The 26,049-nt window shown below is 53.2% G+C and overlaps 1 protein-coding gene across 1 annotated transcript in view; it reads right to left on the reverse strand.

The window, feature by feature from the left end:
• Window positions 1-26,049, reverse strand: part of LOC147124146 (A disintegrin and metalloproteinase with thrombospondin motifs 3-like) — a 235,769-nt gene that overhangs the window by 106,460 nt on the left and 103,260 nt on the right. Inside the window, exons 12-13 of the mRNA XM_086002840.1 lie at window positions 19,806-19,929; window positions 14,903-14,983 (exon numbers count right to left, since the gene is read on the reverse strand). Of these exons, the coding sequence (XP_085858966.1) occupies window positions 14,903-14,983; window positions 19,806-19,929 (205 nt within the window). The remainder of the gene's footprint in view (window positions 1-14,902; window positions 14,984-19,805; window positions 19,930-26,049) is intronic.

The following is a 26,049-nucleotide window of genomic DNA, read 5'->3' on the forward strand; positions in this document are numbered from 1 at the left end:
CTCTGTCCACCTGTCCCAAACTCGATCTCTCTGTCTGCCTGTCCCAAACCCGAGCTCTCTGTCCGCCTGTCCCAAACCCGAGCTCTGTGTCTGCCTGTCCCAAACCCGAGCTCTCTGTCCGCCTGTCCCAAACCCGAGCTCTCTGTCCGCCTGACCCAAACCCGAGCTCTCTGTCCGCCTGTCCCAAACCCGAGCTCTCTATCCGCTTGTCCCAAACCCGAGCTCTCTGTCCGCCTGTCCCAACCCCGAGCTCTCTGTCCGCCTGTCCCAAACCCGAGCTCTCAGTCCGCCTGTCCCAAACCCGAGCTCTCTGTCCACCTGTCCCAAATCCGAGCTCTCTATCCGCTTGTCCCAAACCCGAGCTCTCTGTCCGCCTGTCCCAACCCCGAGCTCTCTGCCCGCCTGTCCCAAACCCGAGCTCTCTGTCCACCTGTCCCAAACTCGATCTCTCTGTCTGCCTGTCCCAAACCCGAGCTCTCTGTCCGCCTGTCCCAAACCCGAGCTCTGTGTCTGCCTGTCCCAAACCCGAGCTCTCTGTCCGCCTGTCCCAAACCCGAGCTCTCTGTCCGCCTGACCCAAACCCGAGCTCTCTGTCCGCCTGTCCCAAACCCGAGCTCTCTATCCGCTTGTCCCAAACCCGAGCTCTCTGTCCGCCTGTCCCAACCCCGAGCTCTCTGTCCGCCTGTCCCAAACCCGAGCTCTCAGTCCGCCTGTCCCAAACCCGAGCTCTCTGTCCACCTGTCCCAAATCCGAGCTCTCTATCCGCTTGTCCCAAACCCGAGCTCTCTGTCCACCTGTCCCAAACCCGAGCTCTCTGTCCGCCTGTCCCAAACCCGAGCTTTGTGTCTGCCTGTCCCAAACCCGAGCTCTCTGTCCGCCTGTCCCAAACCCGAGCTCTGTGTCTGCCTGTCCCAAACCCGAGCTCTCTGTCCGCCTGTCCCAAACCCAAGCTCTATGTCTGCCTGCCCAAACCCGAGCTCTCTGTCCGCCTGTCCCAAACCCGAGCTCTGTGTCTGCCTGTCCCAAACACGAGCTCTCTGTCTGCCTGTCCCAAACCCGAGCTCTCTGTCCACCTGTCCCAAACCCGAGCTCTCTGTCCGCCTGTCCCAAACCCGAGCTCTCTGTCCGCCTGTCCCAAACCCGAGCTCTCTGTCCGCCTGTCCCAACCCCAAGCTCTCTGTCCGCCTGTCCCAACCCCGAACTCTCTGTCCGCCTGTCCCAAACCCGAGCTCTCTGTCCGCCTGTCCCAACCCCGAGCTCTCTGTACGCCTGTCCCAACCCCAAGCTCTCTGTCCGCCTGTCCCAACCCCGAACTCTCTGTTCACCTGCCCCAAACCCGAGCTCTCTGTCCCCTGTCCCAAACCCGAGCTCTCTGTCCACCTGTCCCAAACCCGAGCTCTCTGTCCGCCTGTCCCAAACCCGAGCTCTGTGTCTGCCTGTCCCAAACCCGAGCTCTCTGTCCACCTGTCCCAAACCCGAGCTCTCTGTCCGCCTGTCCCAAACCCGAGCTCTGTGTCTGCCTGTCCCAAACCCGAGCTCTCTGTCCACCTGTCCCAAACCCGAGCTCTCTGTCCGCCTGTCCCAACCCCGAGCTCTCTGTCTGCCTGTCCCAAACCTGAGCTCTCTGTCCGCCTGTCCCAAACCCGAGCTCTCTGTCCGCCTGTCCCAACCCCGAGCTCCCAGTCCACCTGTCCCAACCCCGAGCTCTCTGTTCACCTGTCCCAAACCGGAGCTCTATGTCTGCCTGTCCCAAACCTGAGCTCTCTGTCTGCCTGTCCCAACCCCGAGCTCTCTGTCTGCCTGTCCAAAAACCGAGCTCTCTGTCCGCCTGTCCCAAACCCTAGCTCTCTGTCCGCCTGTCCCAACCACGAGCTCTCTGTCCGCCTGTCCCAAACCCTAGCTCTCTGTCCGCCTGTCCCAACCCCGAGCTCTCTGTCCACCTGTCCCAACCCCGAACTCTCTGTTCACCTGTCCCAAACCCGAGCTTTCTGTCCCCGTCCCAAACCCGATCTCTCTGTCCAACTGTCCCAAACCCGAGCTCTCTGTCCGCCTGTCCCAAACCCAAGCTCTATGTCTGCCTGTCCCAAACACGAGCTCTCTGTCCGCCTGTCCCAAACCCGAGCTCTGTGTCTGCCTGTCCCAAACCCGAGCTCTCTGTCCGCCTGTCCCAACCCCGAGCTCTCTGTCCGCCTATCCCAAACCCGAGCTCTGTGTCTGCCTGTCCCAAACCCGAGCTCTCTGTCTGCCTGTCCCAAACCCGAGCTCTCTCTCCGCCTGTCCCAAACCCGAGCTCCCTGTCCGCCTGTCCCAAACCCGAGCTCTCTGTCCGCTTGTCCCAAACCCGAGCTCTCTGTCCGCCTGTCCCAACCCCGAGCTCTCTGTCCGCCTGTCCCAACCCCGAGCTCTCTCTCCACCTGTCGCAACCCCGAGCTCTCTGTCCGCCTGTCCCAAACCCGAGCTCTCTGTCCGCCTGTCCCAACCCCGAGCTCTCTGTACGCCTGTCCCAAACCCGAGCTCTCTGTCCACCTGTCCCAAACCTGAGCTCTCTGTCCGCCTGTCCCAAACCTGAGCTCTCTGTCCGCCTGTCCCAAACCCGAGCTCGCTGTCCGCCTGTCCCAACCCCGAGCTCCCTGTACGCCTGTCCCAACCCCAAGCTCTCTGTCCGCCTGTCCCAACCCCGAACTCTCTGTTCACCTGCCCCAAACCCGAGCTCTCTGTCCCCCTGTCCCAAACCCGAGCTCTCTGTCCACCTGTCCCAAACCCGAGCTCTCTGTCCGCCTGTCCCAAACCCGAGCTTTGTGTCTGCCTGTCCCAAACCCGAGCTCTCTGTCCGCCTGTCCCAAACCCAAGCTCTGTGTCTGCCTGTCCCAAACCCGAGCTCTCTGTCCGCCTGTCCCAAACCCAAGCTCTATGTCTGCCTGTCCCAACCCCGAGCTCTCTCTCCACCTGTCGCAACCCCGAGCTCTCTGTCCGCCTGTCCCAAACCCGAGCTCTCTGTCCGCCTGTCCCAACCCCGAGCTCTCTGTACGCCTGTCCCAAACCCGAGCTCTCTGTCCACCTGTCCCAAACCTGAGCTCTCTGTCCGCCTGTCCCAAACCTGAGCTCTCTGTCCGCCTGTCCCAAACCCGAGCTCGCTGTCCGCCTGTCCCAACCCCGAGCTCCCTGTACGCCTGTCCCAACCCCAAGCTCTCTGTCCGCCTGTCCCAACCCCGAACTCTCTGTTCACCTGCCCCAAACCCGAGCTCTCTGTCCCCCTGTCCCAAACCCGAGCTCTCTGTCCACCTGTCCCAAACCCGAGCTCTCTGTCCGCCTGTCCCAAACCCGAGCTTTGTGTCTGCCTGTCCCAAACCCGAGCTCTCTGTCCGCCTGTCCCAAACCCAAGCTCTGTGTCTGCCTGTCCCAAACCCGAGCTCTCTGTCCGCCTGTCCCAAACCCAAGCTCTATGTCTGCCTGTCCCAAACCCGAGCTCTCTGTCCGCCTGTCCCAAACCCGAGCTCTGTGTCTGCCTGTCCCAAACACGAGCTCTCTGTCTGCCTGTCCCAAACCCGAGCTCTCTGTCCACCTGTCCCAAACCCGAGCTCTCTGTCCGCCTGTCCCAAACCCGAGCTCTCTGTCCGCCTGTCCCAAACCCGAGCTTTGTGTCTGCCTGTCCCAAACCCGAGCTCTCTGTCCGCCTGTCCCAAACCCGAGCTCTGTGTCTGCCTGTCCCAAACCCGAGCTCTCTGTCCGCCTGTCCCAAACCCAAGCTCTATGTCTGCCTGTCCCAAACCCGAGCTCTCTGTCCGCCTGTCCCAAACCCGAGCTCTGTGTCTGCCTGTCCCAAACACGAGCTCTCTGTCTGCCTGTCCCAAACCCGAGCTCTCTGTCCACCTGTCCCAAACCCGAGCTCTCATAGAGTCATAGAGTTTTACAGCACAGAAAGAGGCCCTTCGGCCCATCGTGTCTGCGCCGCCCATCCATCCCTGTCCAGTCTAATCCCATTTTCCAGCATTTGGTCCATAGCCTTGTATGCAATGGCATTTCAAGTGCTCATCCAAATGCTTCTTGAATGTTGTGAGGGTTCCTGCCTCTACCACCCTTTCAGGCATGGAGTTCCACATTCCAACCACCCTCTGGGTGAAAAAGTTCCTCCTCAAATCCCCTCTAAATCTCCTGCCCCTTCCCCTGAATCTATGCCCCCTTGTTATTGACCCCCCTACTAAGGGGAAAAGTTCCTCTTTGTCTACCCTATCTATGCCCCTCATCATTTTGTACACCTCAATCAGGTCCCCCCTCAGCCTTCTTTGCTCCAAGGAAAACAACCCCAGCCTGTCCAGCCTCTCTTCATAGCTGAGGCGCTCCATCCCAGGTAACATCCTGGTGAATCTTCTCTGCACCCTCTCCAAAGCAATCACATCCTTCCTATAGTGAGGCGACCAGAACTGCACACAGTACTCCAGCTGTGGCCTCACCAGCGTTTTGTACAGTTCCATCATAACCTCCCTGCTCTTATATTCTATGCCTCGGCTAATGAAGGCAAGTATCCCATATGCCTTTTTAACCACCTTATCTACCTGTTCCGCTGCCTTCAGGGATCTATGTACATGTACACCAAGGTCCCTCTGACCCTCTGTACTTCCTAGGGTCCTACCACTCATTGTGTATTCCCTTGCCTTATTTGTCCGTCCAAAATGCATCACCTCGCACTTTTCAGGGTTAAATTCCATTTGCCACTTTTCCGCCCATCTGACCAACCCGTTTATATCGTCCTGTAGCCTGAGGCTTTCCTCCTCACAATTTACCACCCCACCAATTTTCGTGTCATCTGCGAACTTACTGATCATACCTTTTACATTCTCATCCAAATCATTTATGTAGATCACAAACAACAAGGGACCCAGCACCGATCCCTGAGGTACCCCACTGGACACAGGCTTCCAGTCACAAAAGCAACCTTCGACCATCACCCTCTGCCTCCTGCCACTCAGCCAGTTTAGGATCCAACGCGCCAAGGCACCCTGGATCCCATGGGCTCTTACCTTCTTGACCAGTCTCCTATGCGGGACTTTGTCAAAAGCTTTACTGAAGTCCATGTAAACCACATCCACAGCATTTCCCTCATCCACCCCCCTAGTCACCCCCTCGAAAAATTCAATCAGATTTGTCAGACATGATTTACCCTTGACAAAGCCATGCTGACTATCCCCGATTAATCCTTGCCTCTCCAAGTGGAGACTAATTTTGTCCCTCAGAATTTTTTCCAATAATTTCCCTACCACAGATGTTAGGCTCACTGGCCTGTAATTCCCTGGTTTATCCCTGCTACCCTTCTTGAATAAAGCTCTCTGTCCGCCTGTCCCAAACCCGAGCTCTCTGTCCGCCTGTCCCAAACCCGAGCTCTCTGTCCGCCTGTCCCAACCCCGAGCTCTCTGTCCGCCTGTCCCAACCCCGAGCTCTCTCTCCACCTGTCGCAACCCCGAGCTCTCTGTCCGCCTGTCCCAAACCCGAGCTCTCTGTCCGCCTGTCCCAACCCCGAGCTCTCTGTACGCCTGTCCCAAACCCGAGCTCTCTGTCCACCTGTCCCAAACCTGAGCTCTCTGTCCAGCTGTCCCAAACCTGAGCTCTCTGTCCGCCTGTCCCAAACCCGAGCTCTCTGTCCGCCTGTCCCAAACCCGAGCTCTCTGTCCGCCTGTCCCAACCCCAAGCTCTCTGTCCGCCTGTCCCAACCCCGAACTCTCTGTCCGCCTGTCCCAAACCCGAGCTCTCTGTCCACCTGTCCCAACCCCGAGCTCTCTGTATGCCTGTCCCAACCCCAAGCTCTCTGTCCGCCTGTCCCAACCCCGAACTCTCTGTTCACCTGCCCCAAACCCGAGCTCTCTGTCCCCTGTCCCAAACCCGAGCTCTCTGTCCACCTGTCCCAAACCCGAGCTCTCTGTCCGCCTGTCCCAAACCCGAGCTCTGTGTCTGCCTGTCCCAAACCCGAGCTCTCTGTCCACCTGTCCCAAACCCGAGCTCTGTGTCTGCCTGTCCCAAACCCGAGCTCTCTGTCCGCCTGTCCCAAACCCAAGCTCTATGTCTGCCTGTCCCAAACCCGAGCTCTCTGTCCGCCTGTCCCAAACCCGAGCTCTGTGTCTGCCTGTCCCAAACACGAGCTCTCTGTTTGCCTGTCCCAAACCCGAGCTCTCTGTCCACCTGTCCCAAACCCGAGCTCTCTGCCCGCCTGTCCCAAACCCGAGCTCTCTGTCCGCCTGCCCCAAACCCGAGCTCTCTGTCCGCCTGTCCCAACCCCAAGCTCTCTGTCCGCCTGTCCCAACCCCGAACTCTCTGTTCACCTGTCCCAAACCCGAGCTCTGTGTCTGCCTGTCCCAAACCCGAGCTCTCTGTCTGCCTGTCCCAAACCCGAGCTCTCTCTCCGCCTGTCCCAAACCCGAGCTCTCTGTCCGCCTGTCCCAAAGCCGAGCTCTCTGTCCGCCTGTTCCAACCCCGAGCTCTCTGTCCGCCTGTCCCAACCCCGAGCTCTCTGTCCGCCTGTCCCAACCCCGAGCTCTCTGTCCGCCTGTCCCAACCCCGAGCTCTCTGTCCGCCTGTCCCAACCCCGAGCTCTCTGTCCGCCTGTCCCAACCCCGAGCTCTCTGTCCGCCTGTCCCAAACCCGAGCTCTCTGTCCGCCTGACCCAAACCCGAGCTCTCTGTCCGCCTGTCCCAAACCCGAGCTCTCTATCCGCTTGTCCCAAACCCGAGCTCTCTGTCCGCCTGTCCCAACCCCGAGCTCTCTGTCCGCCTGTCCCAAACCCGAGCTCTCAGTCCGCCTGTCCCAAACCCGAGCTCTCTGTCCACCTGTCCCAAATCCGAGCTCTCTATCCGCTTGTCCCAAACCCGAGCTCTCTGTCCGCCTGTCCCAACCCCGAGCTCTCTGTCCGCCTGTCCCAAACCCGAGCTCTCTATCCGCTTGTCCCAAACCCGAGCTCTCTGTCCGCCTGTCCCAACCCCGAGCTCTCTGTCCGCCTGTCCCAAACCCGAGCTCTCAGTCCGCCTGTCCCAAACCCGAGCTCTCTGTCCACCTGTCCCAAATCCGAGCTCTCTATCCGCTTGTCCCAAACCCGAGCTCTCTGTCCGCCTGTCCCAACCCCGAGCTCTCTGCCCGCCTGTCCCAAACCCGAGCTCTCTGTCCACCTGTCCCAAACTCGATCTCTCTGTCTGCCTGTCCCAAACCCGAGCTCTCTGTCCGCCTGTCCCAAACCCGAGCTCTGTGTCTGCCTGTCCCAAACCCGAGCTCTCTGTCCGCCTGTCCCAAACCCGAGCTCTCTGTCCGCCTGACCCAAACCCGAGCTCTCTGTCCGCCTGTCCCAAACCCGAGCTCTCTATCCGCTTGTCCCAAACCCGAGCTCTCTGTCCGCCTGTCCCAACCCCGAGCTCTCTGTCCGCCTGTCCCAAACCCGAGCTCTCAGTCCGCCTGTCCCAAACCCGAGCTCTCTGTCCACCTGTCCCAAATCCGAGCTCTCTATCCGCTTGTCCCAAACCCGAGCTCTCTGTCCACCTGTCCCAAACCCGAGCTCTCTGTCCGCCTGTCCCAAACCCGAGCTTTGTGTCTGCCTGTCCCAAACCCGAGCTCTCTGTCCGCCTGTCCCAAACCCGAGCTCTGTGTCTGCCTGTCCCAAACCCGAGCTCTCTGTCCGCCTGTCCCAAACCCAAGCTCTATGTCTGCCTGCCCAAACCCGAGCTCTCTGTCCGCCTGTCCCAAACCCGAGCTCTGTGTCTGCCTGTCCCAAACACGAGCTCTCTGTCTGCCTGTCCCAAACCCGAGCTCTCTGTCCACCTGTCCCAAACCCGAGCTCTCTGTCCGCCTGTCCCAAACCCGAGCTCTCTGTCCGCCTGTCCCAAACCCGAGCTCTCTGTCCGCCTGTCCCAACCCCAAGCTCTCTCTCCGCCTGTCCCAACCCCGAACTCTCTGTCCGCCTGTCCCAAACCCGAGCTCTCTGTCCGCCTGTCCCAACCCCGAGCTCTCTGTACGCCTGTCCCAACCCCAAGCTCTCTGTCCGCCTGTCCCAACCCCGAACTCTCTGTTCACCTGCCCCAAACCCGAGCTCTCTGTCCCCTGTCCCAAACCCGAGCTCTCTGTCCACCTGTCCCAAACCCGAGCTCTCTGTCCGCCTGTCCCAAACCCGAGCTCTGTGTCTGCCTGTCCCAAACCCGAGCTCTCTGTCCACCTGTCCCAAACCCGAGCTCTCTGTCCGCCTGTCCCAAACCCGAGCTCTGTGTCTGCCTGTCCCAAACCCGAGCTCTCTGTCCACCTGTCCCAAACCCGAGCTCTCTGTCCGCCTGTCCCAACCCCGAGCTCTCTGTCTGCCTGTCCCAAACCTGAGCTCTCTGTCCGCCTGTCCCAAACCCGAGCTCTCTGTCCGCCTGTCCCAACCCCGAGCTCTCAGTCCACCTGTCCCAACCCCGAGCTCTCTGTTCACCTGTCCCAAACCGGAGCTCTATGTCTGCCTGTCCCAAACCTGAGCTCTCTGTCTGCCTGTCCCAACCCCGAGCTCTCTGTCTGCCTGTCCAAAAACCGAGCTCTCTGTCCGCCTGTCCCAAACCCTAGCTCTCTGTCCGCCTGTCCCAACCCCGAGCTCTCTGTCCGCCTGTCCCAAACCCTAGCTCTCTGTCCGCCTGTCCCAACCCCGAGCTCTCTGTCCACCTGTCCCAACCCCGAACTCTCTGTTCACCTGTCCCAAACCCGAGCTTTCTGTCCCCGTCCCAAACCCGATCTCTCTGTCCAACTGTCCCAAACCCGAGCTCTCTGTCCGCCTGTCCCAAACCCGAGCTCTGTGTCTGCCTGTCCCAAACCCGAGCTCTCTGTCCGCCTGTCCCAACCCCGAGCTCTCTGTCCGCCTATCCCAAACCCGAGCTCTGTGTCTGCCTGTCCCAAACCCGAGCTCTCTGTCTGCCTGTCCCAAACCCGAGCTCTCTCTCCGCCTGTCCCAAACCCGAGCTCCCTGTCCGCCTGTCCCAAACCCGAGCTCTCTGTTCGCTTGTCCCAAACCCGAGCTCTCTGTCCGCCTGTCCCAACCCCGAGCTCTCTGTCCGCCTGTCCCAACCCCGAGCTCTCTCTCCACCTGTCGCAACCCCGAGCTCTCTGTCCGCCTGTCCCAAACCCGAGCTCTCTGTCCGCCTGTCCCAACCCCGAGCTCTCTGTACGCCTGTCCCAAACCCGAGCTCTCTGTCCACCTGTCCCAAACCTGAGCTCTCTGTCCGCCTGTCCCAAACCTGAGCTCTCTGTCCGCCTGTCCCAAACCCGAGCTCGCTGTCCGCCTGTCCCAACCCCGAGCTCCCTGTACGCCTGTCCCAACCCCAAGCTCTCTGTCCGCCTGTCCCAACCCCGAACTCTCTGTTCACCTGCCCCAAACCCGAGCTCTCTGTCCCCCTGTCCCAAACCCGAGCTCTCTGTCCACCTGTCCCAAACCCGAGCTCTCTGTCCGCCTGTCCCAAACCCGAGCTTTGTGTCTGCCTGTCCCAAACCCGAGCTCTCTGTCCGCCTGTCCCAAACCCAAGCTCTGTGTCTGCCTGTCCCAAACCCGAGCTCTCTGTCCGCCTGTCCCAAACCCAAGCTCTATGTCTGCCTGTCCCAAACCCGAGCTCTCTCTCCGCCTGTCCCAAACCCGAGCTCTGTGTCTGCCTGTCCCAAACACGAGCTCTCTGTCTGCCTGTCCCAAACCCGAGCTCTCTGTCCACCTGTCCCAAACCCGAGCTCTCTGTCCGCCTGTCCCAAACCCGAGCTCTCTGTCCGCCTATCCCAAACCCAAGCTCTATGTCTGCCTGTCCCAAACACGAACTCTCTGTCCGCCTGTCCCAAACCCGAGCTCTGTGTCTGCCTGTCCCAAACCCGAGCTCTCTGTCCGCCTGTCCCAACCCCGAGCTCTCTGTCCGCCTATCCCAAACCCGAGCTCTGTGTCTGCCTGTCCCAAACCCGAGCTCTCTGACTGCCTGTCCCAAACCCGAGCTCTCTCTCCCCCTGTCCCAAACCCGAGCTCCCTGTCCGCCTGTCCCAAACCCGAGCTCTCTGTCCGCTTGTCCCAAACCCGAGCTCTCTGTCCGCCTGTCCCAACCCCGAGCTCTCTGTCCGCCTGTCCCAACCCCGAGCTCTCTCTCCACCTGTCGCAACCCCGAGCTCTCTGTCCGCCTGTCCCAAACCCGAGCTCTCTGTCCGCCTGTCCCAACCCCGAGCTCTCTGTACGCCTGTCCCAAACCCGAGCTCTCTGTCCACCTGTCCCAAACCTGAGCTCTCTGTCCGCCTGTCCCAAACCTGAGCTCTCTGTCCGCCTGTCCCAAACCCGAGCTCGCTGTCCGCCTGTCCCAACCCGAGCTCCCTGTACGCCTGTCCCAACCCCAAGCTCTCTGTCCGCCTGTCCCAACCCCGAACTCTCTGTTCACCTGCCCCAAACCCGAGCTCTCTGTCCCCCTGTCCCAAACCCGAGCTCTCTGTCCACCTGTCCCAAACCCGAGCTCTCTGTCCGCCTGTCCCAAACCCGAGCTTTGTGTCTGCCTGTCCCAAACCCGAGCTCTCTGTCCGCCTGTCCCAAACCCAAGCTCTGTGTCTGCCTGTCCCAAACCCGAGCTCTCTGTCCGCCTGTCCCAAACCCAAGCTCTATGTCTGCCTGTCCCAAACCCGAGCTCTCTGTCCGCCTGTCCCAAACCCGAGCTCTGTGTCTGCCTGTCCCAAACACGAGCTCTCTGTCTGCCTGTCCCAAACCCGAGCTCTCTGTCCACCTGTCCCAAACCCGAGCTCTCTGTCCGCCTGTCCCAAACCCGAGCTCTCTGTCCGCCTGTCCCAAACCCGAGCTTTGTGTCTGCCTGTCCCAAACCCGAGCTCTCTGTCCGCCTGTCCCAAACCCGAGCTCTGTGTCTGCCTGTCCCAAACCCGAGCTCTCTGTCCGCCTGTCCCAAACCCAAGCTCTATGTCTGCCTGTCCCAAACCCGAGCTCTCTGTCCGCCTGTCCCAAACCCGAGCTCTGTGTCTGCCTGTCCCAAACACGAGCTCTCTGTCTGCCTGTCCCAAACCCGAGCTCTCTGTCCACCTGTCCCAAACCCGAGCTCTCATAGAGTCATAGAGTCATAGAGTTTTACAGCACAGAAAGAGGCCCTTCGGCCCATCGTGTCTGCGCCGCCCATCCATCCCTGTCCAGTCTAATCCCATTTTCCAGCATTTGGTCCATAGCCTTGTATGCAATGGCATTTCAAGTGCTCATCCAAATGCTTCTTGAATGTTGTGAGGGTTCCTGCCTCTACCACCCTTTCAGGCATGGAGTTCCACATTCCAACCACCCTCTGGGTGAAAAAGTTCCTCCTCAAATCCCCTCTAAATCTCCTGCCCCTTCCCCTGAATCTATGCCCCCTTGTTATTGACCCCCCTACTAAGGGGAAAAGTTCCTCTTTGTCTACCCTATCTATGCCCCTCATCATTTTGTACACCTCAATCAGGTCCCCCCTCAGCCTTCTTTGCTCCAAGGAAAACAACCCCAGCCTGTCCAGCCTCTCTTCATAGCTGAGGCGCTCCATCCCAGGTAACATCCTGGTGAATCTTCTCTGCACCCTCTCCAAAGCAATCACATCCTTCCTATAGTGAGGCGACCAGAACTGCACACAGTACTCCAGCTGTGGCCTCACCAGCGTTTTGTACAGTTCCATCATAACCTCCCTGCTCTTATATTCTATGCCTCGGCTAATGAAGGCAAGTATCCCATATGCCTTTTTAACCACCTTATCTACCTGTTCCGCTGCCTTCAGGGATCTATGTACATGTACACCAAGGTCCCTCTGACCCTCTGTACTTCCTAGGGTCCTACCACTCATTGTGTATTCCCTTGCCTTATTTGTCCGTCCAAAATGCATCACCTCGCACTTTTCAGGGTTAAATTCCATTTGCCACTTTTCCGCCCATCTGACCAACCCGTTTATATCGTCCTGTAGCCTGAGGCTTTCCTCCTCACAATTTACCACCCCACCAATTTTCGTGTCATCTGCGAACTTACTGATCATACCTTTTACATTCTCATCCAAATCATTTATGTAGATCACAAACAACAAGGGACCCAGCACCGATCCCTGAGGTACCCCACTGGACACAGGCTTCCAGTCACAAAAGCAACCTTCGACCATCACCCTCTGCCTCCTGCCACTCAGCCAGTTTAGGATCCAACGCGCCAAGGCACCCTGGATCCCATGGGCTCTTACCTTCTTGACCAGTCTCCTATGCGGGACTTTGTCAAAAGCTTTACTGAAGTCCATGTAAACCACATCCACAGCATTTCCCTCATCCACCCCCCTAGTCACCCCCTCGAAAAATTCAATCAGATTTGTCAGACATGATTTACCCTTGACAAAGCCATGCTGACTATCCCCGATTAATCCTTGCCTCTCCAAGTGGAGACTAATTTTGTCCCTCAGAATTTTTTCCAATAATTTCCCTACCACAGATGTTAGGCTCACTGGCCTGTAATTCCCTGGTTTATCCCTGCTACCCTTCTTGAATAAAGCTCTCTGTCCGCCTGTCCCAAACCCGAGCTCTCTGTCCGCCTGTCCCAAACCCGAGCTCTCTGTCCGCCTGTCCCAACCCCGAGCTCTCTGTCCGCCTGTCCCAACCCCGAGCTCTCTCTCCACCTGTCGCAACCCCGAGCTCTCTGTCCGCCTGTCCCAAACCCGAGCTCTCTGTCCGCCTGTCCCAACCCCGAGCTCTCTGTACGCCTGTCCCAAACCCGAGCTCTCTGTCCACCTGTCCCAAACCTGAGCTCTCTGTCCAGCTGTCCCAAACCTGAGCTCTCTGTCCGCCTGTCCCAAACCCGAGCTCTCTGTCCGCCTGTCCCAAACCCGAGCTCTCTGTCCGCCTGTCCCAACCCCAAGCTCTCTGTCCGCCTGTCCCAACCCCGAACTCTCTGTCCGCCTGTCCCAAACCCGAGCTCTCTGTCCACCTGTCCCAACCCCGAGCTCTCTGTATGCCTGTCCCAACCCCAAGCTCTCTGTCCGCCTGTCCCAACCCCGAACTCTCTGTTCACCTGCCCCAAACCCGAGCTCTCTGTCCCCTGTCCCAAACCCGAGCTCTCTGTCCACCTGTCCCAAACCCGAGCTCTCTGTCCGCCTGTCCCAAACCCGAGCTCTGTGTCTGCCTGTCCCAAACCCGAGCTCTCTGTCCACCTGTCCCAAACCCGAGCTCTGTGTCTGCCTGTCCCAAACCCGAGCTCTCTGTCCGCCTGTCCCAAACCCAAGCTCTATGTCTGCCTGTCCCAAACCCGAGCTCTCTGTCCGCCTGTCCCAAACCCGAGCTCTGTGTCTGCCTGTCCCAAACACGAGCTCTCTGTTTGCCTGTCCCAAACCCGAGCTCTCTGTCCACCTGTCCCAAACCCGAGCTCTCTGCCCGCCTGTCCCAAACCCGAGCTCTCTGTCCGCCTGCCCCAAACCCGAGCTCTCTGTCCGCCTGTCCCAACCCCAAGCTCTCTGTCCGCCTGTCCCAACCCCGAACTCTCTGTTCACCTGTCCCAAACCCGAGCTCTGTGTCTGCCTGTCCCAAACCCGAGCTCTCTGTCTGCCTGTCCCAAACCCGAGCTCTCTCTCCGCCTGTCCCAAACCCGAGCTCTCTGTCCGCCTGTCCCAAAGCCGAGCTCTCTGTCCGCCTGTTCCAACCCCGAGCTCTCTGTCCGCCTGTCCCAACCCCGAGCTCTCTGTCCGCCTGTCCCAACCCCGAGCTCTCTGTCCGCCTGTCCCAACCCCGAGCTCTCTGTCCGCCTGTCCCAACCCCGAGCTCTCTGTCCGCCTGTCCCAACCCCGAGCTCTCTGTCCGCCTGTCCCAAACCTGAGCTCTCTGTCCGCCTGTCCCAAACACGAGCTCTCTGTCCGCCTGTCCCAACCCCGAGCTCTCTGTCCACCTGTCCCAAACCCGAGCTCTCTGTCCGCCTGTCCCAAACCTGAGCTCTCTGTCTGCCTGTCCCAACCCCGAGCTCTCTGTCCGCCTGTCCCAAACCCGAGCTCTCTGTCCGCCTGTCCCAAACCAGAGCTCTCTCTGCACCTGGCTTCTCTGCTTGAGAGTTCCTTGGATCTGGTTTCTTGACTTGGCACTGCATCAGGGTACTCCAAATAGCTCAGTTTGTTTGTCCAGTGCCAACAAGGCCCTAGGGCAGGTCCTCAGTTTGTGCTGATTTAGCTGATCTCAGGAGTGGCAGTAGGATGACTAAATATTGGCTTCAGGGCCCCTCAGGATAACAGAAGGGGCTTTCCAGCTGACATGTACCATCTGGGCTCTGACATGAATAATGGACACTTGAGCAAGACACAGTAGGTGAAGTAATCCTTGGAACTGTCCCCCAGCAAGGAGTTATCACCTTTAGGAGAAAACCAGCAGATGGAAGGTGGAGGTAGTGTAGCTTTGCATTTCAGCACAGAACTGATGGGCTTATAGAACTCTCCTCTCATCATAGCAACATGTTATTTCTGAGATATGTCCTTGTAGTTTGTTAACAATCAAGTCATAGAAGTAGTTTGATAATCAATGTAACATGCTTATTAATTGAAACAATACATCTCTTATATTACAATATAAGGGCTAATGTTATAAAGTTGCTTCTGGCGCAGAGCCTTGACAACTGGGAATGCATATCAGGAATTTAAATGTGAACTGCCAATGATTTTCTGTCCGTGGATGAAAAATCATGGGACGAGTGCCTGCAATCCCGATACCATTCTGCGCCCGCGCAAGCCTACGCCGGCAGGGCGTTTTTTTGTAAAATTAGCCCGCCACAGTTTAACAGAAGAGGCATTGCACCCTTTGAATATATGTTAGTTAACGTTAGGAGATCTTTGCACCAGCAACAAATGCGTTGGGATTAGTGCTTAAAATGTAATCTGTTGCTTCGCTGAGTAAACTTGTCAAGCAGTGGCAGGTTAGTACTTACCAAGAATGTGAGGAGAAACCTCGTCTTCTTGGATGAACACATGTCTAGAACCAGGTGGGATGTCAAACATCTTTAAGTAGCCTTTGCATGTGTTAAGGTCAATGATAGAAGCAAAAAAGAAAGAAAACATAGTAGTGGTTACTATAGCGTTCCAGTAGAAGTTTGGTTTGAAGTAGGCATCAATAAGCTAATGTACATTTTGCAAATCCTGGTTAAAATAGCCAACCAGGCTTGTGACATGTTGCACACATACAACTAGATCAAATTTTCCTCTCTGCCCAGGAGGAAAAACAATGTATGTGTTTGTCACAAGGTCCTTTGACTGTTCAGCTTCTGATGTGATGACATACTAGCCCCGAGTGATCACTGAGCCAGTGGATGGACTGATGATGAGCAAGTGTTGCAAAATGAATGCCCTGATGCCCCTTCCTCTGCTCCTCATGATTACTTACCAAAAAGAACTCTCGAGTGCCTTGATTCAGAGATATCAAGGTTTCTAGCTCCCTTGGGTAAAATGAATGCTCCTCTGGTTCGCCCTTAAACAAAATGGTTTTGTCAGTTTTACTGGTGACTGTTTCCTTTTCATTGACTACCAATGTGATCATTATGTAAAACGAGGTAACTCTGACTCGAATGAGGAAGAGTTAATGACGCATGTATCCAGTGAAAGGCACCAGAAACAGCTACTAGAACATGGTAGATTATAGTCAATGGAGAAAAAAATGGCTGAAATCAAAAGTGTGAGAAATGTCCAGCTCAGGCCAGACTGGATACTTGCAAACATGTTTTCCCAAGGTTCCAAGTTCGTTTTGGTATCTCTTGCTTAATTTTTTACCTGTTGAAAGAGTTTGGGTAGTGGTTAGCTGCTGCAGAGTCACCACAAGTCATGGTCAAAACAGTCATTTCTGAACCTTGGTGACCTCCTCCTGTACCATAATATACAAGGTTCTCTTTAATTTATACTGTACAATACGTTCATTACAGAAGCAAGTACCAATCATATGATTCGATCTGGGCTTTGAGTTCCTAAAGTATAGCACTGGCCTACCTCTGCCTCAGCCCAAGATCCAAGTTTTCAAACCCAGGCAGAGTTACTTCCACATGTCCAGGGAGATCTGTCTTTACCATGTGCGCCTCCATAAAAGAGGTCGTCATGGAGTCACTTGAAGTGGACCACCAGACAAGATCCACAACAGGGTTAGACAATCCTGCCTATTTCTGCAAAGGTTATCACCATTTTGAATCTTTTTTCAACTACAGGAAACTTTCGTTTATCCGGAGGTTAAATGTCCGGAAAGCTCTATCCACCGGCAAAATTCAGGAGTCGGTTCAGATAAGTTTTTTTTCTTTTCGTTGCTTTTTTTCTGCAGTCGTGGCTCTGCAAGGTCTAGCTGAAGCTGTTGCTTAGCTACAGAGACGCTTGCAAGCTACGCCGACTGTTTTGAAGCTGTTGCTAAGCAACAGGGTTTGTTGCTTCACACGGAGCTCAGAAGCTCCATATGTTTTAACATTAGCGCTGGTTTCTACGGCAGTTTTGATGGGACGGCACCAGCTCGGTCCCGTCAGTGCCGGATACCAGAAAGTTTCCTGTAGATCCTTCCGCTGTTGCGACATTAGTCAGACTTCAGGCCATTGATGAGTCAAGCAGGTCACGGAAGCCGTGTTTCCTGGGGAACAGTTTTGTCATTTTCCCCGTGGAAAGGAGACAACAGTATGAGAAGACACAGCCCTTTTATCGGGTATCATGCTTCCCTAATTTGATGGTGCATGTATTGCCATCAAGGTCCCTAACAACAACCCCATGGCATATATGAATAGGAAAGGCTTTCATTTCATCAGTGCACAGGTGGTGTCAGATCACAGGAACAGAATAATGCAGGTGGCTGCACGATATCCTGGCAGCAGCCACGGTGCCTTTATTTTGCACCAATCCACACTGCCAGCACTATTCCAAGGAGGAGGCAGACTATTCACACAAGTGCAGGACCTTGAACAGAGGCCACTGGAAAGTACAGTAAAGGCTCATTGCCTCCAGCCAAATACAATATTGGTAAGCTGAAACAGAGGTTTTGTTGACTTTCTATTAGCTAGGAGTCTTGCTCTACTACCCTGAGAAGGTGTTGCAGACTATCAGCATCTTCTGCATTCTGCAATAAATTTGCTATCCAAAGAGGGGGGAACCCTCGAGCAAGAGAACCAGGCAGGTCAGCCTGCTGCTTTGGTAGAGGAGGAGGAAGCAGAAATGGGCAATGACATCCAGGCAGGAAGACTGGTGTGCCAACCAGTGACTGAGTGGACTTTAGTTAACAAATATAAATGTGGCCAACCCTATAGTTTTCTTCATTATATAGTGGTCCCATGATCAACGTGGTCTGTCTAGCCACCACTGTATCCCCCTAATATCCCACCACCTCCAACATTAATATGCCACTTCTGGTAATAAATTTGTGCACTATGGGCTAGATTTTGCCAATGGGGAGCTTTTGGAGGCGGGACTCCCACTTGTCGGGTTTTAGTCCCGCCTCCATCAACTTCTGGCCAGCCCACGCTATTTTCCCTTGATTGGCCTTGTTAAGCCCACCCAGTGGGCTTAGCAGGCTAATTACGGGAAAGCCTTAAATTTTTTGACTGATTAATTGTCATTGTTTGACAGCTCTGTGAAGCTGTCAAACACCGACATTCTCTGTAGTTTGATGAGTTCTTGAAGTCAAGACCTCATCAAACATCTTTCTTTTGTAGAAATGAGATGGTTGTTGCATTGGAGAATGCAACGGCCATCTGTCATCTCTGCTGCAGAGGTGCGAGTCTCTCCGCATACCCACCGATTGAAGCCTGCAGGAAGAAACAAAGGTAAGTAAACTTTTTCTAACACTTTGCACTTACCTCAGATACTCACCTCTCCACACTCACCTTCACAGCACACTTTTGGACCCCTCCGACCCCCGCAGACCCACTACTCACCTCGGTGACCCTGGCGGGTTTCGGAGCCTTCGGGAAGCCCGCACTTGTGTGGGCAAAATGGGGATAATCCTATTTTCTGCCTGTTAACTACCTGTTAACAGGCAGTTAAGTGGATGTAATCCCTTCCCACCTCCAAAAAGACGGGACCCGGCGCGGGACGGCTACCCGCCTCCTGGCAAGATGGCATGGAGGCGGGTTGGGGGTAGGTTGGGCACCCGCCCCCAAATTCTGCCATTTTCCCGGCAGGCCCACCTCCAAACCCGCCTCCCAAGGGCTGGCAAAATCACCCCCCTTGTTTTAAAGAAGATACAATCAGTTTATTTTTTGCTTCTGTTTCACGTATATATGTGCTTTACTGTTTAGTTGTCGTTGGTGTGAGTGCATAGTTTGTGTCATCGCCTTCCTAATTTTGTGCTCCTTCTATGTACTACCCCAGTGGGACAGGTAAGTGCAGTGGCAGCCCGCTCCTCTAATGGGGCCTCTTGACATGGCTATGATGTACAAGATGCAGGGCTATGGGGAAAAAGTCGTGGAGTGGAACTAATTGGATAGCTCTTTCAAAGAGCTGGCACAAGCACGATGAACCGAATGGTCTACTTCGGTGCTGTATGATTCTATGTGAGGGGTAATGCCGGTGTTTTCCATGCTACATTGTTGGTGCTGCACCATGTTGGGGCCTCAGTGGTTGTGAGAGTAGGAGCATGGATTTAATTTAAGTTGTCAAGCTGTAGGCAACTTTACCTTGGTACTCTTCCTCATGGCATAGAATTTATTTCTTATCTGCTGCTATGACTTATGGATGTGGCACGCAGCACACACTTGGTCACAGAGGATGGTTCCCTTCAGCCCCAAGTATGGCTAGCCTCCTCTGACTCACCTCTTCCGACAGAATGTCCAAAGTCTCCTCGTCGAAAGGGGGCAGTTCTGGCCCCCTTGCCCTAGGCAAGATTCCATCTGTGCAGCACCAGTCAGTGACAGCAAGTTGCAAATGTATTCTAAAGAGCCGCTGCTCTAATATTTCCCCACTCGCTTACATCCATAGTGCTCAATGCAATGAATTAAGTGAGCTGACGTCACTACATCTGGCGACGTCAACTCCCCACTCGCCTCGCACCATTATAATCTAGACATGTAGCGATTCTGGGAAAACTTTCCCAGGATCGCTGAATCGGCACCGTGGTCAACCGGGTGAGGTACTGAAAAGCGGCTCGTGCCCGCGGAACCATAACCTGGCTCTCAGCAGAAAATAGAAAACCGATGCCACGATGGGAATGTGTAACCAATCCAGAAAGTAAAATTCCTCTTGTAGAATAAATTGGGGACAGGGCTGATCCAAATGTACGACTGGAGAACGGGAATTCCCCTGTGCAGCCAACCAGTGGGGGAGTGGGCATTCTTTCTGTGTAATTTGGGGTGGGGGGGGTGAAATTCTCTTTGTGCAACCCAACTGGGGAGGGGGAATTCTCGCTGTGTGCTGTGTGTAATTAAATGTTTATAAAGGATGCTTTCGGTACACATGACACACAGGGGAAATCTGCCCAAAGGTGATTAAAAAGATAACTTTGATAAACTGTTGCTACCGAGGTGCAGTGAGCCACCCTGTGGGACACATTCACAGCATCTTTCTCATATGTAGAGTAGTGTAGATTGTAATATTCCTATCATCTTTCTTTGACATAGATCGATGTAGATTATAAATAGCCAGGAATTTCCTCGCCTGTTTTCCCGATCAGCCGCCAAAGTTTAGGGCAGCTGAGAAAATTCCCGGTGGATATTCCTACCATGTTTCTCTAACATAGATCAGTGTGGATTATAATCTCCAGTAACTTCTGTGTGGGTTATCCCGATCGGTGGGAGATTGGAAAAGACCTATGGAAATTCCACCACAATAATCCTACCATATTTCAATGACATAGTTCAGTGTAGATCAGAATATTCCTACCCGATTTCTTTGGTGTTCTGGTGAATGTTCCTTTTACTGTTCTGCAGTGAGAGTTGTCTCCACCACATACTCCGCACTTGTCATCCACTTTGTTTGAACCAATTTCTTTGTCACATCCCACTTTCTGTGGAGATAAAACTTTAATCAACACAGCAGCAAAATGCAGTTTTAAAACAGAGTAAGACATAGGAGCATTAGAAACAGGGTTAGGCTGGTCAGCCCCTTGAGCCTACTCCGCCATTCAATTAGATCATGGCTGATCTGCACCTCAACTCCATTTAACCGCCTTTGCTCCATATCCCTTGCTACCATTACCTAACAAAAATCTATCATCTCAGTCTTGAAAGCTCCAATTCGCCCAGCATCCACAACCTTTTAGGAGAGAGTGTTCCAGATTCTACTACTATTTGTGTGAAAGAGTGTTTTTGATTTCACTCCTGAATGGCCTGGCTCTAATTTTAAGATTATATCGCCTCGTTCTGAATTCCCCCACCAGAGGAAATAGTTTCTCTCTATCTACCCTATCGGATCCTTTTAACATTTTAAACACCTCAATTAGATCACCCCTCAATGTCCAACACTCAAGGGAATACAAGCCAAGTTTATGCAACCTGTCCTCATAATTTAACCCACTAAACCCCAGTATCATTCTGGTGAATCTGCGCTGCACCACATCCAAGGCTAATATATCCTTCCTGAGGTGCAGTGCCCAAAACTGAATGCAGTAGTCCAGATGGAGTTTGACCAAGGTTCTATACAACTGAAGCATCACTTTATACCCTTTGTATTCCAACATTTACAATGGTGCTTTATTCATTGGCCAGTGTGATTTGTTACAGAATGAAGTGATATTAATATGTTAAATTTGAATCCTATGATCTGACCAGAAAGTCTCAGTAAAGCCACATGTAACTGTCTCTCTTTGGTATCACCATGTGTTATTATTTGGGATCTCTCCCAGCATTGTATTGAGGGTCACAGCAAAAAAGCAGTTTTTGTAGGTAGATCAGCATCTCCTATAATGTGGAACATACATCTTTACCTGTTTTATGACTGGTAGCAGTAATGCATGGAGTTGACAATTACTCTTTCACCTAGTTATTTTGCACAGGAGTTTGCATGAGGTGTTCCTCATGCTTTTCTATCCATTCTGAAGGCAAACAAACACCACACTGCCAGAGTGGATCATTCAGGCAAAAACTAATAATCAAATTTACATGATTTTTAATTAAGTTAAAGCAAGAGAAATTATAAAGTATAATCAGCAATACAAATGGTTTACTTATGCATGACAAAGGATCTTAAAACTTTTTTTTTTAAGTGTCTAGAATACTAAAGACCATTTTAGAATTTTTTAATTGAGTCTTTGATGATCATAACAGGGTGGGGTGGGGGGGGGAGAACCTCGGCCCAAGTGAGGTCCGTATCACTATGATGACATGTAAACATGAAACCCATCCACTGACTTAAACATTCACTCCCTCCACCACCGGCACACAGTGGCTGTAGTGTGTACTGTTGGATCCGTGGTTCAGTGGATATGCTGTTATTAAATAATCACACGGATGCTGTACATCAACAATAAACAGGTCTTTACTGGAGGAGGGTAGTCTCAAGACAGGGGGTACAGAGGCATGCGCAAAGCTTATATACCGGTGTGGTCACTGCCGGTACTACAGTATACAGGAGCTGTAAAAGTAGTTCTGACTTAAAGGCACATACACTACAATTCCTCCCCTTTTAGATTAGCAGTACCCCTAATATTCAAATAACAAATAACATTTCAACATGTACATTAAACAACAAAAGTCCATTTATAGATTCAGTTTCCGGGGTGGCTTCCTGACCCTTTCGGGATAGCGCCTTTCTGGAGGTTCTTGTTCTTAATGCAGAGGCGATTCTGACCCCTTTTCATCGGGTAGTTCATAGGGTTCCACTGCTACTGGGTCTGAAGTAGATGCTACCGGTATGTTGGGTTCATCCCCAGGTACTCGAGACATGGGGTTGACGCATTCCTGTGACGCTAAGATCTGATCGACGTGGCGTCTCACAATGTTCTCCCCGACATCCACTGTGTACATTAATGGCCCCTGCCTTGTACATATCGTTCCGGGTTGCCACTTCTCTGTTCGATAGGCACGGGCCAAGACTGGTTGCCCTACATTGAAGCTCCTTGTCCCCTTCTCATTGTTGTGCTGGAATTGTTTGTCCTCAACATTTCTTCGCACATTTGGTCTGAGCAAGTCCAGACGAGATCTCAACCTTCGGTTAAAGAACATCATGGCCGGGGTCTGGTTGATAACTGCATGTGTCGCGTTTCGGTATGCTAATAATAAATTGTCCTTCTTATGTTGTAGTGGAATTTCATCGTCGCACATGGCCTTTATCGCCTTCTTAAAGGTTTGTACGAACCTCTCAGCTAATCCATTTGTGGCTGGATGATACGGGGCGGATGTGTAATGCCTTACCCCATTCCTTCTCATAAATTTTTGGAACTCGTCGGACACAAACTGTGGTCCATTATCAGAGCAAATCTGCTCTGGCAACCCGTTTCTGGCAAATATGGTCCGTAGGACTGCAATCATTTTCTCTGTAGTGGTTGAAGACATTTTTATCACCTCAGGCCACTTTGAATGAGCATCCACTGCTATTAAGAACATTGAGTCCATAAATGGACCAGCGAAATCAATATGCACCCGTTGCCATGGAGAGGAGGGCCACTCCCATGGGTGTAGAGGGGCATGTGGTGGTGCATTTTGGACCTTCTGGCATCCTAAGCAGCTCTTAGTTAGGTCTTTGATTTGTTGATCGATTCCCGGCCACCACACATAAGCCCTAGCAAGGCTTTTCATTTTCACTCCCCCCAGATGACCTTCATGTAGCTCATTTAGCACTCTCTCCCTTAACTTGGGTGGAATCACCACTCTGGATCCACACATCACTGTCCCCTGGCATACTGACAGCTGTTCTCTTCTGGATGAGAATGCTGGCAACAGTGAGTCGCCATGTGTTGGCCATCCCCTCACCGTCAATTCATATACCCGCGACAGCGTCGGATCATTGTGGGCCTCCTTCTCTATATCCGCGTTTGTTACTGGCAATCGTTCAATTATTGACGAATAAAATATTTCGATAGGGTCCACTGCTGGTGCTTCCTCCACAGTAGGCAGTGGCAGGCGCGATAGCCCATCAGCGTTCCCATGCTGTTTCGTGCCTTTATATTCTATTTCATATTGATTCGCCCCTAGAAACAGGGACCATCTTTGTAACCGCTGTGCAGTCATCACTGGAACGCCCTTCTTAGGATTAAAGATGGAGACAAGTGGTTGGTGGTCAGTCAGCAAGGTGAACTTCTGCCCATGCAGATAGTGGTTGAATTTTTTTACTCCCCATACTAGGCTGAGGGCCTCCCTGTCAATCTGGGCGTAGTTGCGCTCGGCTGCGGTTAGTGACCGTGACACAAAGGCTACTGGCCTCTCCAACCCATCTGGGAATTTGTGCGACAGCACCGCTCCAATACCATAGGGTGATGCATCACATGCCAAACGAATTGGTAGTGCTGGGTTGAAATGGGCCAACACCTCTTTTGATGTGATCAATTCTTTACACTTCTGGAAAGCTCGTCTACGTTCGTCATCCCACTTCCATGGTACCCCTGTTTGCAGTAGGGTGTTCAGTGGGTGTAATACTGTAGACAAATTTGGTAAGAACTTGTGGTAGTAGTTTACCAGCCCGAGGAACGATCTCAGTTGTGACACATTTTCCGGTGCTGGAGCCTTGACTACTGCCTCAATCTTGTCAGGGGACTTATGTAACCCCTCTTCATCGATGACGTGGCCGCAATACGAGATCTGTTTCTGGAAAAACTCGCACTTGTGGCGATTAGCTCGTAGCCCATACTCCTTTAATCTGGTGAGCACCTTCTCCAAGTTGGCGAGGTGATCACCGTCATTTTCGCCTGTGAACAAGATGTCGTCCAAATAACACTGGGTCCCTGGAATCCCTTGCAGGACCTGATCCATCGCCCTTTGCCAGATAGCCGGAGCCGAGGCTACTCCAAACACCAGCTGGTTGTATTGATAGAGACCTTTATGAGTGTTGATCGTAAGGTATTGTTTCGAAGCTTCTTCTACCTCCATTTGCAAGTACTCCTGGGCTAGATCAATTTTGGTGAAGCGTTTACCTCCAGATAGCGAGGCGAAAATATCCTCAATTCGTGGAAGCGGATATTGTACCGTGTGAAGGATTGGGTTCACTGTCACCTTAAAATCCTCACAGATGCGGACCTTCTTTGGTTCCCCAGGCGTATTACTCAACGACCTCTTCATTACAGGAACGATGGGTGTAGCCCACTCGCTCCAGTCCACTTTGGACAGTACTCCTGAACGTTCCAACCCTTCCAGCTCTGCTTCAACAGCTGGTCTGATCGCATAAGGCACTGGTCTGGCCTTCTGAAACTTTGGGCTTGCATTTTCCTCTATTTTAATCATTGCTGTTATTCCTTTTAGTGTTCCTAGTCCCTCCTGGAACACTTCTTTTGCGTCAGTTAGCATTTTTGACAGTCGACCAGGTGTGACGTCGTCATCCTTTTTGGCCTCAACCTTCAGTGCCTGTATGGAATGCCAATCTAATTGTATCTTCCGGATCCATTCACGTCCTAGCAGTGGTGGTCCTCCATCTGGCAATACATATATATCCATTTTAGGTATTTCCTGGCCTTTATATGTCACTTTCACCCTTATTTTTCCTTTGGGGTAGACTTTTTGCCCCGTATACGTCTTCAAGACAATCTCTGTAGCTTTCAAGGGTATGTGTGAAAATAGTCGCTTGTAATCTCTTTGATTTATGACTGTTAGAGCTGACCCTGTGTCCAATTCCATTTCCACTTGGACTCCGTCTATCTTGAGTATAACCCAGATAGTCTGGTGATCCTCCATTTCAGTTACCTTATGTAGTTTCAGACAACCCAGCTCCTTGCTTCCGGAGTCTGTGTCACTTTTCTGTTTGTCTGAACCACTGTCCATCACCTGGTGTACCATTTTGTACTTCTGTGGAGATTTTGTACTGTTGGTTTTCTTCCCAGACCTGCAGACTCTTGCTATGTGTCCTGCTTTCCCACACTGTCTGTACACTTGGTCCTTGAACCAACAATCTTTCTGGTCATGTGTTGTTCTGCCGCAGCGATAGCACTTCCCTGTTCCACAGGACATTTCATTGGTGCCATATTCTTGCGGTCTCCGTTGTATCTCTGCAGCGCCCCTTGCGGCTGCTTTGTGTGATACTGCCATACTGAAAGCTTTGTCCAGCGTAAGGTCCTTTTCTGATAGAAGCCGTTTCTGGGTTCCTTCACTTTGTAGCCCACACACAAACTTGTCCCTTAACGTATCTGCTAGTCCCGCTCCAAACTGGCAGTGTTTCGATAACTTGCACAGTTCCGTTAGGTACTCAGCATTGCTTTCGTCTTTGTGTTGGTTCCTTTTATGGAACTTAAATCGTTCTGCTATCAGCAGCGGTGTGGGGTTTAAGTGGTCCTGTAGAATTTCTACTATGCTTTCAAAATTCTTGTTTACCGGCTTCTCTGGGGTTATTAGATTTTGCAGTAACCCATAAGTTTTTGCACCCATGGAATTTAACAGAACCAGTGCTTTATTAGCATCTGGCAGTTCATTCGCCCTACAGTACACCTCAATACGTTCCACATATGTCGCCCAATCTTCGACTTCATTGTCGAACGTAGAGATACTGCCACTCTTCGGCATCCTTGAGTGTGAGTTAACTGTCGAAAATGGCGCCTCCCGCGCTTCCCCTTCTTCTCTGCTGGCACAAAATGGTGTCTCCCGCGCTTTCCTTCCTTCCCGCGCTCACCCTTCTTCTCCGCTGCGGCTTCTAAAAATGGCGTCTCCCGCGCTCTTCCTTCTTCTCCGCGGCTCAATGGCGTCTCCCGCGCTCCCCTTTCTTTGCCCTGCGGACCCTGTTCAGCCTGTGAGCCCTGGCTGTGCTCTGCGCGTTCATCTTTTTATATATTTTTTTGACGCCGCTCAGTCTAGAACCCGGCTGTTTCTTTACCCTCTCTCTCTCCGGTTTATTTTCTTTTTCTCGACGCCGCTCGATGTTCAACCCCCGGCTGCGCCCTGCGCTCTTCACCCTCTGTCTTACCCGGTCGACGCTGCTCGGCTTTCTCTCCGCCGTCGGTCGGCTCCAGCCGCCGCTGCTCGGGAAGGGTCTGCGCTGGACCTGTCGTCGG

The sequence above is a fragment of the Somniosus microcephalus genome, chromosome 1, assembly GCF_052327205.1.
Source record: "Somniosus microcephalus isolate GS21.2 chromosome 1, FLI_Smic_1.0, whole genome shotgun sequence".
NCBI classification, from domain to species: domain Eukaryota; kingdom Metazoa; phylum Chordata; class Chondrichthyes; order Squaliformes; family Somniosidae; genus Somniosus; species Somniosus microcephalus.